The following is a 14918-nucleotide window of genomic DNA, read 5'->3' as shown; positions in this document are numbered from 1 at the left end:
TCCCAATATAATCAAATTAAGGCTCATTTGGAAATATTTTGAAAATGACTAAAAACACTTTTAAAGAAAATGTTTTTAGGTTTCAAAAACACTTGAAATGCTTCAGCAAAAAGTTTCAATTATGTGTTTCTTGTAGGAAACACTTTTAAGTGTTTTTTTTTTCTCTCTCTGCAGAATTCACTTGCAAATTTACTAAGAATTGGTTCTAAAATATTTTTGTCAAAAACGCTTTCAACCATTTTATGAGCATTTCCAAACCAGCCATAACTATAAGATATTTGATTAGAATAGACATATAAACCTAACAAGCAAGTAAAGTGCAAGTGCAGTAGAAATGTTGGGGGAGGAGTGGTAGGACCACCACTCTTTGTCTAATGCATTGTACAGGAAGAATCTGGTAAAGTCGCAAAATGTATATCCAATTGAGAGAAGGAAATGATGAGACCCTCCAATTTGGAAGTACCATTTTTTCTGCTGGTTTTTCAAGTTTTAAATCCAGAGGGCGGAAAAGCTTGTTGATGATCATGAAGCCGACAAAGTTGTTCAATTGGTTATCTCTTCACCCGGGCCCATAACTGATGGGGACATTACTGTATTAACACCCATGGGCCATTGATTTGAATTGGATGTGGGGCCATGATTTCTTGGGCCCAAGCTGCCACTGTGCACGAGCTATATGGTATTCGAGTTGCAAGTGGAAGCCATGGTTTTTGTAATTTTTGTTCAGTAGTCTGGACTACTCAGTAGTACAAAAAATGAACGGTTATAATTGAATTAAGAAAATATTATTTTTAAACTACCAAAAAATATACCTTTTTTTATTATTTTCCAATCAAATGGATATAAAATTGGACTACTATTCAGTAATACGAAAATGAACGATTATAATTGAATTGAGAAAATACTATTTTTAAACTACCAAAAAAACATACTATTTTTAATTCTTGGCCAATCAAATGGATATAAAACTGTACCACCCAATACTCCGGACTTTTGAAGACTTACTCCGATTTTCGCATGCAATGGGGAATGAATGTAAAATGAAAATTCGACAAAGTTGCCTAACTAAGACAACTTTCATGTAGGAGAGCAATTTACATAGAGCATCATGTTTTAGTTCAATAATATGATGATGTGAAGAAAAAGAAAATTACACATAACATTGCATTATTGGACCAGAATGTCAAAATAGCGATGAACACTTTCGCATGCAAGTCCTCCAAACACTTGGTGGGATGAGTGTATTTCGTATCCCGCGTAAAGTGATACACATCAACTTAATGAAGAGAGAAGAAACATGGTCCATGTCTAGTAGGGAAGGGTGAAACCACTACCAGTAAGATAACATGACACCAACTCTTACTTTAGGCTCAGAGCAGTGATGTTGCTCCATGCACATAGCTGTAATACCGCACGTCAGAGGAGCTGGCAATGCATCACCAGGATATCATAACGTAATGCATCACCGGGATATCATAACGTTTGCCAGAAACTCACGTAACCTTTTCTACGTCTTAGCTTCTTTCTTTTGTAGACTACAAGATCTTAGTAACAAACAAGAAAATATTTGGGGGAGGGGGAATGAACATAGAAGAGCAAATACCTCATTCTGCAGATAGGTTTCCATACTGCCATGGGTTGAATTCAATTGATGTAACATCAACCGTATCAATGGAGTCAGAGCTATCAATTGTGGCTCGGTGTTCAGTGTATTTATTGTTATATTGATAGACTTCCAAGTCACCCCAAGGTGTAGGTGTAACTTCCTCTGTCAAGTCAAACCATCTTGGCCTAAACTGATGCTGCTTGGCCTCTCGCTCTCTCTTTTCAGCTCTCTGCCTCTCCTCCAATCTGAAAAGAAGAAAACTGGTAATCAAGGGACAACCAGTTTTTCGGGGGAACAAAGACTCAATATGCATTATGACCAATTATGTTAAATTGAAACAAACTGATGGAAGTTTTGCTAAAAAGTTCCAACATCATCTGATTCCTTAATGGAAATAACACAAAATCCTTTTTTGTTTACAGAGAGAGAGAGAGAAAGCGAGACCTGCCCTTTTCTGCACCAGATTTGGACAGATCCCCCTTCTCAAGTGCATATCTATCAGGCCGCAAACGAGAGTCTGATGCCAACAACTTTTTAGGAGCAGTGTCAAAGCTATTTATTTTATGTGCAAAATAAGTGTACTGAAATTTGTCATTCTTTGGAACATCGGCAACATGCCAAACCTGCAGAAAAGATAAATGTATACTCTTCAGCATCTTGCCCAGCGAACTTAATTGAAATCATAAAAGGTATGATCCACTTTAAAATAAGGTTCCAGAAACAGAGAGCCTAGCGAACAAACTACTCATTATCTTATTGAAACTTTTGTTTCTGTACCAAAGGACGCAGCTGAAACCTGACATACAAATACTAGTGACGACTTTCACTAAGCATGAATAAGTAACACGCTTTTACCACACTGGTGGGACACTAGTTGTCTTTAATTAATCACACACTAACTATAATTGGTCATCCAAGAAATAATAGCATCAAAATCTCTTAATTATGGTCAATATATGCATGCGTGTGTGTGTAATGTGTATGCGGGCGTGTGTGATTTAACTCCAAGAAAGTAAATGTACATGTTGCAGATTAAACTTAAACCGCCTGTATAAAAAAAAAATGTCACGGCCAGAGATTTCACCCTTTCCACAGCACCTACTCGAAAAATTAGTACAAAATTTCAATAACAGACCAAATTATACAACAAAGACAGATTCCATGAGCAACCTCTTTTAATTCTGTGCCTGGAAGGGGTTCCCCTTCCAAATCACATGGTTGATAACTCAATGACTCGTTCCATTTCCCAGTCATCAATATCTGAGGTTCCTCTGCAGCATTATAAACATATCCATCCACTTCATAGCGGCCAGCTCTGCAACCAAATATAACTTTTAATTGTACACCACTAGCATGGTGACAAGTGACACAAAAGAGAATGGATAACTACTAAGATGGTCGTATTCACTAATTTTGGGAGCTACCGATGGACATTAAAAAAGTGTAACAAATCTTTTCTAATTGTAGTTGATTGTATTGGGATAGATTATTTACAGATCCAATAAATCATTTAGAATGAAGCAGCCTTCTTGACCTTGTAATTTATAGTGACATTTGAAGCCATACATTAAGAGAAAAGGCAGGGTCCGAAATCTATAGAACATTGTAGATAGTTCTAATCCCTCTAGACCAAAGAATGTACCAGCAAGAATTAACAAGGCTACAAAACAATTGAATAATTCATGGACAAACGAGCAGATGTTTCATGGAATTCAAAGAAGAAAATATACCCAAACCAGCCACATGGCTGAAAATATATCACAACTTTGTCCCCAGTCGTCAGATTGGTCATGACCATCTCCCCTGGTGAATCAACCCACGTCCGGCCAAATATTAAGTTGTTTACCTTTGTGGGAGGTGGCACTAAATCTAAGACAACACCATTTCTTTTAAGAGTCACACGTGTTCTGCAAACAAACCAATAGTACGCAATTATATATATTTTACCAAAACTTCCAGCTTAAAACGATTAACAAGATATAGGAAACATGATGATGGAAAATAAAAGTACACTTGAAATTAATAAAGTTTCACAAAACAAACCATCTGCATCAACAAAAGTACAAACCAACAAATCGAATCGACAAACAAATGTCCATAATAAAAAAACAATTCACCTAATCTCTTGATATATGAGTCGCCATGTATTGATATAAAAATACAACTCTTATAAGAGCAAAGCTAAAGCAGGTCAATCCCTCACTAAGAATTAGCTTTAGAAATCGCTCAAAAAACGGAACAAGAGGGATAAACGAAAACCCTTCTATTCACACACGGTAATGGCATCCAAAATGCAAACTACAATGTTTGGGAGAACATAAAATAGGTTCACAACTAAATATTTGTTAAAGGAAACATGAAAGCTGCATATTACCTTCCAACAGGGTAAACATCCAGCGAATTCCCTAAAAATTTAGTTTTAAGTTTTGAAGTCACATCATAAGTGAAATGCTCATTCTCTGCATGCCCAGCACTCATTGGTGGATGATGACTCACCTGGAATAATGATGTATGATGAATCATTTAACATTATTTATAGTGTTAAACGGAAGACAGAAGAACATGCAAGAAAAACTAATGAGGAAGCACTTGAAATTCTACAAATGATTACTCAGACGTATAGAATAGCTTTAGGGTTGGTCCATCTCTTGAAGGTTCTCCCAAAATATCTTTTGCAAAGTTCTCGCAGAAAGGGTCTTTTTAGAGAGGTTCTGAAATCAAGCTTCTCCAGGAAGATGGTACTTTTGCTTATTGAGTAGGGCAAAGGTCTAACGACCTCAAAACTCTCAAATGCTCATACTCAGGACAACTAAAAGACTTAGGACAGTGGTATCCCCCAAAAGCTCACCTGCTCTGCAATAAATGTTACCCCTGAGTGATTAACCATTTCATAAGTCTCCCCAAGGATAGGGTTGAATGGCTTCCATGTCCGCTGGTAGGCATAGTAGACCGATATAGCCCATGATGCTGCAATGAATAACATACAGTCATGCAAACAGTAATACTTGCACATGAACTGCAAAAAAAAAATCAAATGAAAGGCACTCACTGGCAAACACCAACTGCATATAAGGATCCTCACATTCATCAGCACGATCCAACAAGTGTGAATACTCCATTAACTGTCACAGACATTGCACAATTTATACAATAATCAACTATAAATACAGTGTGCATAAAATCCCAGGCATACCAAACTGTGCAGATATTAAGTAGCACAAACCTCAGCCATCTTCTGCAACATTGTCATCGGCTCAAAAATAAGTACAGGAAGAGTCACCATTGATGTCACATCTGAGCCAATATACTTCTGCATCATCCTCCAGTAACTATCTCGTTCCTTAAACAGTGAAAATGCAGAGAGCTCAATGTTTCAGGATGAATAAGCCATGCAGGCTAAGAATAATGAACAGAATTTCATATTTGAAGAATAAAATCAGAAGCGATGCAGTTTATTAATTAATGTTAGGATGCCTATCACAATGGCAAGACCACCTAGATTCCACAAGCTTTGCACTTTAATTGCTGGATTAAACATGAAAATGGCAAATTACAACACCTATATATGAATATATAAAATAAAGATGACATGCCTTCCCAAACAAATAGCCAACCAACATATAAAAACACAGTTGAAATAGACAATACTTTAACTCCTAACAACCCACTTATCAGCAAGAAAATGGTAACGAAGAGCAACATATCCCTTGAAAGATAGAAAGTAGAAACAAAAAAATCATAGTACCTCCTGCTTCCATCTTCCTCTTTGAGCTTCCTCCTCTGCATCTTCTTTGCCTCCCTCTGGATTGATGACTTCCACCCCTTCATAACCAAGCAACCTAAAAGCAACAGGAAAGCCAGATTCTCAACCAACAGAACTCACTCCTTAATAACATATCATAAGGACTAGGGCATATTTTTCATAATTAGTAAAGTACACAAGAAAATGAATGTAGCGCACAAATGTACAGAAAAAGCACCCACAATATAAGTAGCACGATGACGATGAACATAAAAGTTATATATATAATGGCTCAATCAGAGAATTAATATGATGCTTACTCTCTGGTATATCAGGAAAATTCATTATAATTTTAAATGTTTTAAAAACATAAGTAAAATCGAGTTTGTACCAATATCTATAATAAGAAGAATTTCATTCCCAGTTAAAGACCTGCCTCTTTAATAACTAGTGGAGTATTATCCAAGGCACCCTTACCTAGCAAGTAATAAGCACTTCTTTGTTCAAATACTTTATAGCAAGAGAATTATGTTAACGACTATAAGTCTATAACATGGAAGAACCATCTAATACTGGCAGACTATCTGTGCATAAACATCAAAACTACATGACCAATTTTTTTTATACAAATCTAAGTTTGTAGGACCCTAATGATCTTAGATCACATGCGAACACACATACACAGAGTACTCGTTCTAAACTCCAACATAAGACGTCTCATCAGCTGATTAAAACACTAGCTCAACTGTCCCCTAGCAAGGGAGACACCTGAGGCTCGATCAAACAAAAAAACAAAAAAACAAAAAACACTAGCTCAAGTAAAAAATCCAACTTGTATCGTAATTCAAAAGCTGATACAACCACATTGTCTCTTAAACCCTTCTAAACCAGAATTCAGTATCCTGGGTATGATCACTAATCAAACCACGAAATGCTACTTGGTGAAAACCCAAAATTTCCATTCACTATCCTTGTTACGACATCTAATCAAAACCAAAACTTTCCATTCAACAATTCACTATACATCACAGTCATCAAATGCAGTCCGAAACCCCGAAAGAGTGACACATTTCGGTAAAAGAGTTGGACCGAATCCGATCACATGAAAAATAAAAAATTCACAGCTCAATCAAATTACAGAACCTAAACCAAACCAATAACTGATTACGAGTATATGTACAGAGGAAACAAACAATCAGGGTTTGACGAAGACGGCATGAGTTTAATTCCAAAGGAAGAAAATTTCAAGTGCAAAAATGAATTACGAGAAAGGAAGAAAAAAGCTAACCCGCCAACGGATCGGTGCATGGCGTTGCCGAACATGGAGAGGCCAGAACTCATGGCTGCGAAGAAGCCCTTGCTCTGATCCTTCTCTGGGCTACCCATCTCTCTCCTCTCTCTCTCTCTCTCTCTAGATTCTGTGCCAAATGTTAAAACCCTAATTCGAAAATTGGAAAATGAAAGGGAAGAAAAGTACGAAAAACAGAGGAAAAGCGTACGGAAATTTTGCCAATAGGATTAAGAAACGAGGAACCTAGAAACGGAGAGAGGGGAGGCAGGTGGGGGTAGAACTGTAATTTCAGGATAACAGCGAGGACCTGACGCATTGGCGATTACCTTTGGACGTTTGACGTGTCATTAGTTAAAAATAAAAACTCTACTAATTTATTAATTAATAATCACGTCATATAATTTTAAAATTTAATGTACATCCTAACATAATTGAAAATCAAACGGTTTTAGAAGCCTTTAACAAAACACACGAATTCTACGTAGCCATGTATATTTTTACGAAAATACTCTCAACTTATACTCGATATAAATTCATATATTATAAAATTGTAAATCAACTCAATACTATATATTGATATGGTATCAATGTATTGTTGTTATTATATCAAAATATTATTAGTATTGTATTAATATGTTGTTATTATGGTATCAATAAAGTTAGGGGTATTTTCATGTCTTTATATAACCATTTTGGCAAATTAGTACAAATGAAGTATTAGTATACTTCTAGATGGTATTGTGAAGGTTGTTAGGACTTGAACTGTTTGTATAAATTATTTTGTTAGACATTGTTCCTTGTTTAATGTTGTGCTCGAACCCATAATGTAAATATATTGTTCGTTCTATTAATAAAATTACCAAAACATTTTGCTCGGTCTTGAATCCAAATATGTAAAAAAAAGAATTAGAATAAGATCAGAATTCAATTTCTTTCATCGTGACATTAAATGGAGTTAGGAATAAGACCGAGCTTCTTAATAACAGTAAACGGTGTCGTTTTGGGCGTTGGTCTTTTAGAACAATCTGGATACCTAACTTTACCAGCAGCAGCACCGAACTACTTACTCCCAACCAAAAACCCAATCGCATCAGATCTACAGCGAAGCTCTTCCATTTTCTATTCAATTATTTATTTTTCAAATTTAATCTCTCTCTCTCTCTCTCTCCGCCCAAATCCAAAACCCTAGCGAGCTCTGATCGTCCGTCTGCAAGGTCGGCAGAAACCCACTGACTTGTGTGAAGGTTTGCGGCGGATTTTATTGATTCCAGTAAAAGTTTTGCGCTTTTTCGAAGCATGAAAGAAGGTAAATCAGTGAAATTGAACGGTCAACAGCAGCAGTCGCAGCAGCACCAGAACGGTCACTTGTCGCCGTTCAAATTCGCCAAGTTGTTGGATCCGGAAGCTACGTGGGACAAGGTACTACAACTTCCCCATGGTTGATCACTGAGATTTGTTTGGTTGCCGGGAAAGTTTGATGGAGAACGAACTAGAAAAAGAAGTTTAAATCTTGGGTATCTATTGAAGCATTGCAATTTATAATGGGTTCCCGAGATTTTGGAATTTAAGGGCAATATTGAAACGCTCAATAATGAGCAGAAACTGTTGGGGAGGATTAATAAATTCTGCTTTGGTTAATATTTCGCATGGCTTTCTGATTGCCCTGTTAGTAACTTTGACTTGAATGATTTACTTTGTGTGTTTGTGTATGTGTGCAGGATCAATTGGGAGATGTCTTGCATTGGATTCGACAAGCAATGGCCCTCGCTTGTGGGCTGCTGTGGGGTGCAATACCGTTGGTCGGAGGTATATGGTTCGTCATGTAAGTTGATGATTGCACACCTTCTTCATTGTTTATCACAGTTTCCATTTACTCGACGCCATCATTGTTTTGTGTTGCTAATCGGTGATCAGCTCGTTTGGCGAGAATACTCATTCGGATCATTAGGAACCCATCAAATCAAATCTTAGGCAGGAATTTCCCAATGGAACGTTGTTAGCCTAATGCTAAGAAATCAGTAGTAACGGACTTTAAAACTTGTTTGGGGCTGCCGTTATTTGGATCGTCAAAGATAATTACAATTACGCAGAGACTTAGATTCTCTAGGCTGTAGGTGTTACTTTCAAAACGTAAAACAATTCATTCATGATTTGTATTTAATCGTTAGGGGTGTTGAGTTCAGAAGCTTATTGCTGCTGAGAATCTTAATAGCCTAGATGAACACTAGTGGATTCTAATTTTAGAAAGTTGTTCTCCGAATCAACATATTAAATGAAGAGCTAGTGAACTATTTGAGTCTTGCCTTCTTTGGGGATTATGTGAAGAAGCCATATAATGTCATAGAGCAGTTACAGCAGCTACCTTATTGAAACGTATGCTAGAAGAGTTACCCAGTTAAACTTTAGTTTTTGTAAATCATATTGCTTGACATGGTCATGGCCTTGGTGAGTTCAACTGTAAAGCTGGAGCATTCATCAAATTGCTTCTGCAATATTGTAGTTTTCAAAAAGAGATAATTGCCATAACTTGGAACTCAGTGCAGACAGTTTTCAGTTTACTGTATCAAGTTGATAGGTTTACGCAGAGTTTCAGGCCAAGAGAAAGGAACATGTGCCCAAATTGGATGTCATTACTTCCCACATAATCGTTTTATCTTTTGATGGTTTTGAGTTTTCACTAATGTAGCATATGCTTCCACTGTCTTCTGATAACATTTTTCTTTTTCTCAAAATTATTGTCATATATAATCATTTTATGGTTTTTTTTTTTCTCTCTCACAGTTTTCTGGTGATATCAACTGGAATTATATATGGCTACTACGCAATGATACTCAAGGTTGACGAAGAGGACTTTGGTGGTCATGGAGCTCTTCTCCAAGAGGGGCTTTTCGCTTCTATAACTCTTTTTCTGGTAATTTTCGTACTTTTACGGCCTCTTTCCCCTTGAGAAATTACGACCTTGTATAAATTAAGATTAATCGGTTTCCTTGATTCATTGACCTTTTTCTCATATCCCCTTGTTTCTGTTTTTCAGCTTGCCTGGATTCTAGTATACAGCTTGGGACACTTCTGATTCGCTATCCATCCATTATCGCCATCATTTCCATTGCGGTGGTGTTCAGCTATAGGACTTTGGTTGCATGAAGAACGATAACCTTGGATACGATGAGAAAGTTCCCTTTAGAAGTCGTTAAGTCATTACTGTTTCCTCGTTTCTCTATGATTAAGCAAACGTTATTAGTATGGTGATTAGATGTTCGGGTCAATGTTCCTTCAAACGTCCACGCAATGTAGCAATGTATGGCCTGCACAGAACTGATGATAATCAAAATTGTTTTGGCAGCCTCAAATAAAAGTACCTGCAAGCATTATTCTTGTAGATTTAGCTGACAATCATTTCTGTGCTTGAGCAATTTTTGAGTGTGACGAGACGACGCGCAGAGTACGTTATATGCAGGATTTACAGTCGTTATGGACTGTATTGCTCAATGAGTAGTTTATCTTCAAACTCGGCCTAAAAAAATCGGGCCCCGGTTTCACGAAAAGCAGGAACAACTTTTGTGGTTAGTCCCAAAATTTGGATGTGAAACTTTGGGAGTCTTCATTTCAACACAAATAAACGAAAGGCATCATATTGTCAATTTGGACTACACACGCAAATAAGAATTTATGCAATCAGATCGACAATTTGATAACGTAATATGTCATATTTTATTCAAAATGAACATTTCCATTAGGTGGAACTCCCTACTGTATATACCGAACGATAATATCAGAATGCGATCGAAGAAACTCAGCTGTCGAATGACCAATGACAATAACTTGTGAGAAATACATTCGGACTGGCTCTATTCAGGTAAGATTGAGGTTTATTACATTATAATTTGGAAAGAAGATGACTTGAATGAATTGTCCTACTGTATATAAGCTTCCAATATGCATTTGTCCTTTGGAGTTCGAAGACATTTATAGCCGTCTTCGGAGTTGGCTTCTGCCTCTTCGCGAAACAAGATAGATACGGCCGTAGACCCATCTTCTACCGAGTGGTGAAACAGATTTCTGCACAAAAATAACCTCCAATGTGAGCAAAAAACATACTCAATGATTTGATTCTATAAAATGGCAATGGAACATATATCTTTTCGAACTCCTACATCCATTCAGTAATCAGAGAACCTATCAACATTTCAAAAACATAAAAACGGAAGTATCAACAGAACCAAGGATTTGACCCGGGCAGTTTAGCACCATGAGAAGAGGGAAGGAGGCACTTTGCCAAGTGAGAAAGTGAGGCCATTTACCACAAAACCTCACAATACCTAAGATACACAATGCAAGAGCGATGCTATATATATCACATTTCTGACATATCTTACATAAGCAGGATCGACTTCCGTAAGAGATATGATTAGCAATGTTTTAAATAAATGTAGTTTTATTGAAATTGCCAAGAATATTCGGTGCGAGGATACTTTCCAATCCTGCTCAGTTACCCTTTACAGAAGCCATTTACAGTAATAGGTTCTGGGTGTGTACTGGTTAAGATTATGAATCCTCAATTAAATTACTGATATTTGCTTTGGATTTTCTGATAATTGTTTTCAGACCTTTACAAAATAAAAACAAATGTTAAACATATGAATTTTCGGATGTGAGAAACAAAAGAGAACTACGTTACCTCAACCTTGGTACGGAACTCTAACAAGCATTCACACACATGACAATTTGCTCTATGCGGTGAGTTATTAGACTGATCGGATTCCACAAATGCAAACACCTACAGAAATATTATGTTGAAATCAGAAGAAGAAAACGGATGCCTAAAAAATTAATTGTTTTTAGAGTTCTCAGACTGAATCAACTGACCTCATCGCCACAATTTGGGCATACCCCTTTTAGTGCCACTAAGTCATTTCTCCATAGGCCTTTAAGTACTTTAACTGTGAAAAAGGTCACTTTAGAATATGCTGACACTTCAAACAATTATAATATCATTGAAATTTATACATATTCCTAATCGATACCCAACACCCACAGTACATAGCAAAAGAATTTGACATCATATTTGAAAGAAAAAAAAAAGGAAAGAAAAGCAAAATTCCACAACATCTAAAATTCTTAATGCTTTAGAAGAGAATGGATGCAGGTTTACTTACCGGAAGCTGATGCAATTGGGTAACCGATAACACAACCCAGTGTCATGAAGAGAATGGAATTTAGAATGGAAAGAGCAGACGCTTGGTTTATATAAGAAAATCCCGGATTGAAAGCATCTTCATAAGCTAGTCCCACAGAGTAAACTATGGGCACAAGACACGCTGAAGTGCCAAAAGCAAGAAAGACGATCCAAATGCTCGCTAATGCAAAAACCTGTGATAAATCTTCCTGCCCTACATCCATGTCACTCAATATTCAAGGGGAGAAAGAATGACAGAATCCACTTTTTCTATTCACCAAATATCATAGCATAACAAATCGTCCAATAACAAAAACAGTTTGGTTTATAACTAACGTCGCAGTTGGTAACTGAGCCACATACATGAAGGGACGATTGTCAACAACTGATGTATGTAGTTCTGCGCCAAGTCTCATGAACATACATCAATACTGACAATCATCCAAACGCACGAGCAAACACTTTGTTTGCTTATTTAACCAAATGAGTGGCAAACTATCAAATCCCAATTACCCTATCGTCAATTCGAGCATAACTATACTTTCATTTCCTCTTATCTTCCCATATTTTAAAGCAATATTCATGAATTAATGCCAAAATTAGAAACAACACTTCAAAAAAAAAAAAAAAAAACTCAATAAAAACCAATTACCTCAGCATCTGCATAAGTTGATTGTCTCCTAAGACTACAACGTGGGTATTTCATGACGCATTTCGAGCCGTACCATCTTAGCTTCAACTGTTCTTCCAATCAATTGCAAAATTTGTCAACAACAAAAACCAAAACTTGAAACAAAAAACATTGGCCTGTCAAAAATCTATGAACTCATAAGTCACAGAATCATACCTCTACTCTATCAAACATGTCATCAACTATCAAAGGGTCGCCACTGTAATACGCATCACGTGCCTGCCACGTGCACCACCAATCAATCAAATTTCAAAATTCATCCAAACCCAGAAAATTAAATTTAGTTAATTGCAGGAAAAAAAAAATATGGAAGGGGCTTACTTGGCTGTAGAGGGCTTCGAGGGTTTCCTTGCTGGCGGTTTCGATGGGGCCGACGTAGATACAGTAGGGGCCCTCGCGAGGGTATCGCGGGTCGTCGGATAGTTACCGCCGGAGGAGATTCGAACGGAGAACGGAGCTCCGGCGGTTCTAGGGTTTACTCTGGACCCCACTAAGCGCGGAGTGAAGGAGGCGCTCGTGGCCTGCCATGGAATTGGAGCTGAAGTAAGCGGTTGAGAGAGGGGAGAGAGAGAGAGTTTGGGCCACGGAAATGGTTTTGGCGCGTAAATATCTGGGTGGTTTGATTGGCTGTGGTTTGACGGCTTTGTGGTCGAAAGATGGAGAGGATGCTTTTCACGGAAATACGCGACGTCGTTTTCATGAAAGAAGGACAAAGCAAAAATGGAAAATTAAAAAAGACTGCGTTTGCCGGGAGTCGAACCCGGGTCTATTGCTTGGAAGGCAATTATCCTAACCGTTGGACTACAAACGCTTGCTGTTAAGTTCGTTTCTGAAAAGTTCCTAACCGTTAAAACTTGAAACATTGCAAGTTAAGAACTTTGCACAAAAAATTGGATTATTACTCACTTAAAAAAGAGTTTGTGTATACACAAATATTTTGAATTCCTTACCCAATGTATGGTTAGTGAGAAGGGTTAGGGCTGGTTTAGCATTGTTGAAATTATTTTAAAGGCTTTTTAGCCAAAATGGTCCCTGAGATTTGTATAACACATCATTTTGGTCACTGAGATTGAAAATCAATAGAAATGGTCCCTGAGATTGTCCACCGTCCAGTATTTTGGTCCTTCCGTTAAAAACTCCGTTAAGTGTCCCAGAAGTCTTGGCCGAAAGTTTGGGCAATTTTCAAAGCTTCGTAACTCAATCGTTTCTTAACCAAATTCGACCCATAATATATCAAAATGAAGATAGGAAAGTGTAGAACAATATTATACCTATATGGAGCCCAATGGTTGCCGGACATGGCCGGAAAATAGCCTGAAAGGGGACTGGTCCGCGGGAAAACTAGAAAACTCGCCAGAAACTGGGTAAACTTTAAATGTTCATAACTTTTTCAATACTCAACAAAATCGAGTGATTCAAAACAAAAATCATACTTCTCGACGAGACGAAGAGAATGTTACCTTTCTTGACAGCTAAATCGTAGTGGTTTGGCCGGAAAACGGTTTGAAAGTGGCAATCACTCGATTTCGTTGAGTATTAAAGAAGTTATGAACGTTTAAAGTTTACTCAGTTTCCAGCAAGTTTTCCAGTTTTCTCGTGGATCAGTTACCTTTCAAGCTATTTTTCACCCATCTTCGACAACCATTGGGCTTCCAAATAGGTATAATCTTGTTCTACACTTTCCTATCTTCATTTTGACATATTATGGGTCAAATTTGGTTAAGAAACGATTGAGTTATGAAGTTTTGAAAATTGCCCAAACTTCCATCTAAGAGCTCTGAGACACTTAATGAAAGGATCAAAATAATGGATGGTGGACAATTTTAATAGAAGGACCAAATTAATGGATGGTGGACAATCTCAGGGACCAAAGTGATGTGTTATACAAATCTCAGGGGCTATTTTGGCTACAAAAGCCTATTTTAAAAGCAACTTGTTAAAAAAGATGAGGTTCAAATTGTGTTTCGTAAATTAAGAAAATAAAAAAGTGATTTTTGTCAAAATCATGGATCCAAAACAGCAAAAAGCAGAAGCAACTCTACCTCTACTTTTGAAAACAACGTTTTTTTTCCCAAACTAGCCCTTAGAAGCTTTATTATCTATCATCACTCATGTAGGGTTATTTGTGTAAAATGCACAATGATTCTTTTTTCTAAAAGTTTGAATTTTAAATGCATGATCTTCGTTGACAGTGTGATCCAGATTAGTAAAATTCTACTCTTTTTATTTGGCAAAGGAATATGGAGTACTTTGCAATGTGATTTCAACGAGTGAGTTGTTGTTGCACTCTAAACAAGTCATCTTACACTTTCTTTGTATAAAAATACAAGGAAAAGATTGCATTGTGAGAAGTGTATGACAACTATTCTGGAGTATTAGTGACAGTTGGCTTTCGAGGAGCATGTATATTGA

The 14918-nt window shown here is 37.1% G+C and overlaps 2 protein-coding genes, 1 non-coding gene and 1 pseudogene across 4 annotated transcripts; 1 reads left to right on the top strand and 3 right to left on the bottom strand.

The window, feature by feature from the left end:
* Positions 1–1135: 1135 nt before the first annotated feature.
* Positions 1136–6902, bottom strand: LOC103954294 (oxysterol-binding protein-related protein 3C). 2 transcript variants are annotated; one of them, XM_009366107.3, is made up of 10 exons: positions 6637–6898; positions 5352–5445; positions 4830–4946; positions 4656–4728; positions 4455–4573; positions 3981–4102; positions 3337–3513; positions 2777–2921; positions 2051–2229; positions 1136–1851 (listed from the first exon to the last, which is right to left on the bottom strand). In XM_009366107.3, exons 1-10 carry the CDS (start codon positions 6732–6734, stop codon positions 1605–1607), a joined length of 1371 nt encoding a protein of 456 aa, XP_009364382.2. In that variant the 5' UTR covers positions 6735–6898; the 3' UTR covers positions 1136–1604. The 2 variants fall into 2 exon arrangements, with proteins under 2 accessions (XP_009364382.2, XP_018504690.2); XM_018649174.2 differs by lacking the exon at positions 2051–2229 and having other exon boundaries at positions 1717–1851; positions 6637–6902.
* Positions 6903–7914: 1012 nt separating this feature from the next.
* On the top strand, positions 7915–10032 carry LOC103954296 (respirasome Complex Assembly Factor 1-like). The gene is made up of 4 exons (XM_009366108.3): positions 7915–8058; positions 8358–8461; positions 9421–9550; positions 9674–10032. The coding sequence occupies exons 1-4, from the start codon at positions 7936–7938 to the stop codon at positions 9710–9712; spliced, it is 396 nt and encodes a 131-aa protein (XP_009364383.1). The 5' UTR covers positions 7915–7935; the 3' UTR covers positions 9713–10032.
* Positions 10033–10424: 392 nt separating this feature from the next.
* LOC103954297 lies at positions 10425–13225 on the bottom strand (annotated as a pseudogene).
* A 20-nt stretch (positions 13226–13245) lies between these two features.
* TRNAG-UCC lies at positions 13246–13317 on the bottom strand. Its single transcript has one exon. It is a non-coding gene; the product is annotated as a tRNA-Gly (tRNA).
* Positions 13318–14918: the final 1601 nt, after the last annotated feature.

This window comes from the organism of the source record quoted next, unplaced genomic scaffold (genome assembly GCF_019419815.1).
Source record: "Pyrus x bretschneideri cultivar Hongxiangsu unplaced genomic scaffold, Pyrus_bretschneideri_v1 Contig5, whole genome shotgun sequence".
In the NCBI taxonomy this organism is placed as follows: Eukaryota; Viridiplantae; Streptophyta; class Magnoliopsida; order Rosales; family Rosaceae; genus Pyrus; species Pyrus x bretschneideri.
Note: the sequence above shows the minus strand (reverse complement) of the source record. Positions and strands in the feature narration are given on the sequence as shown.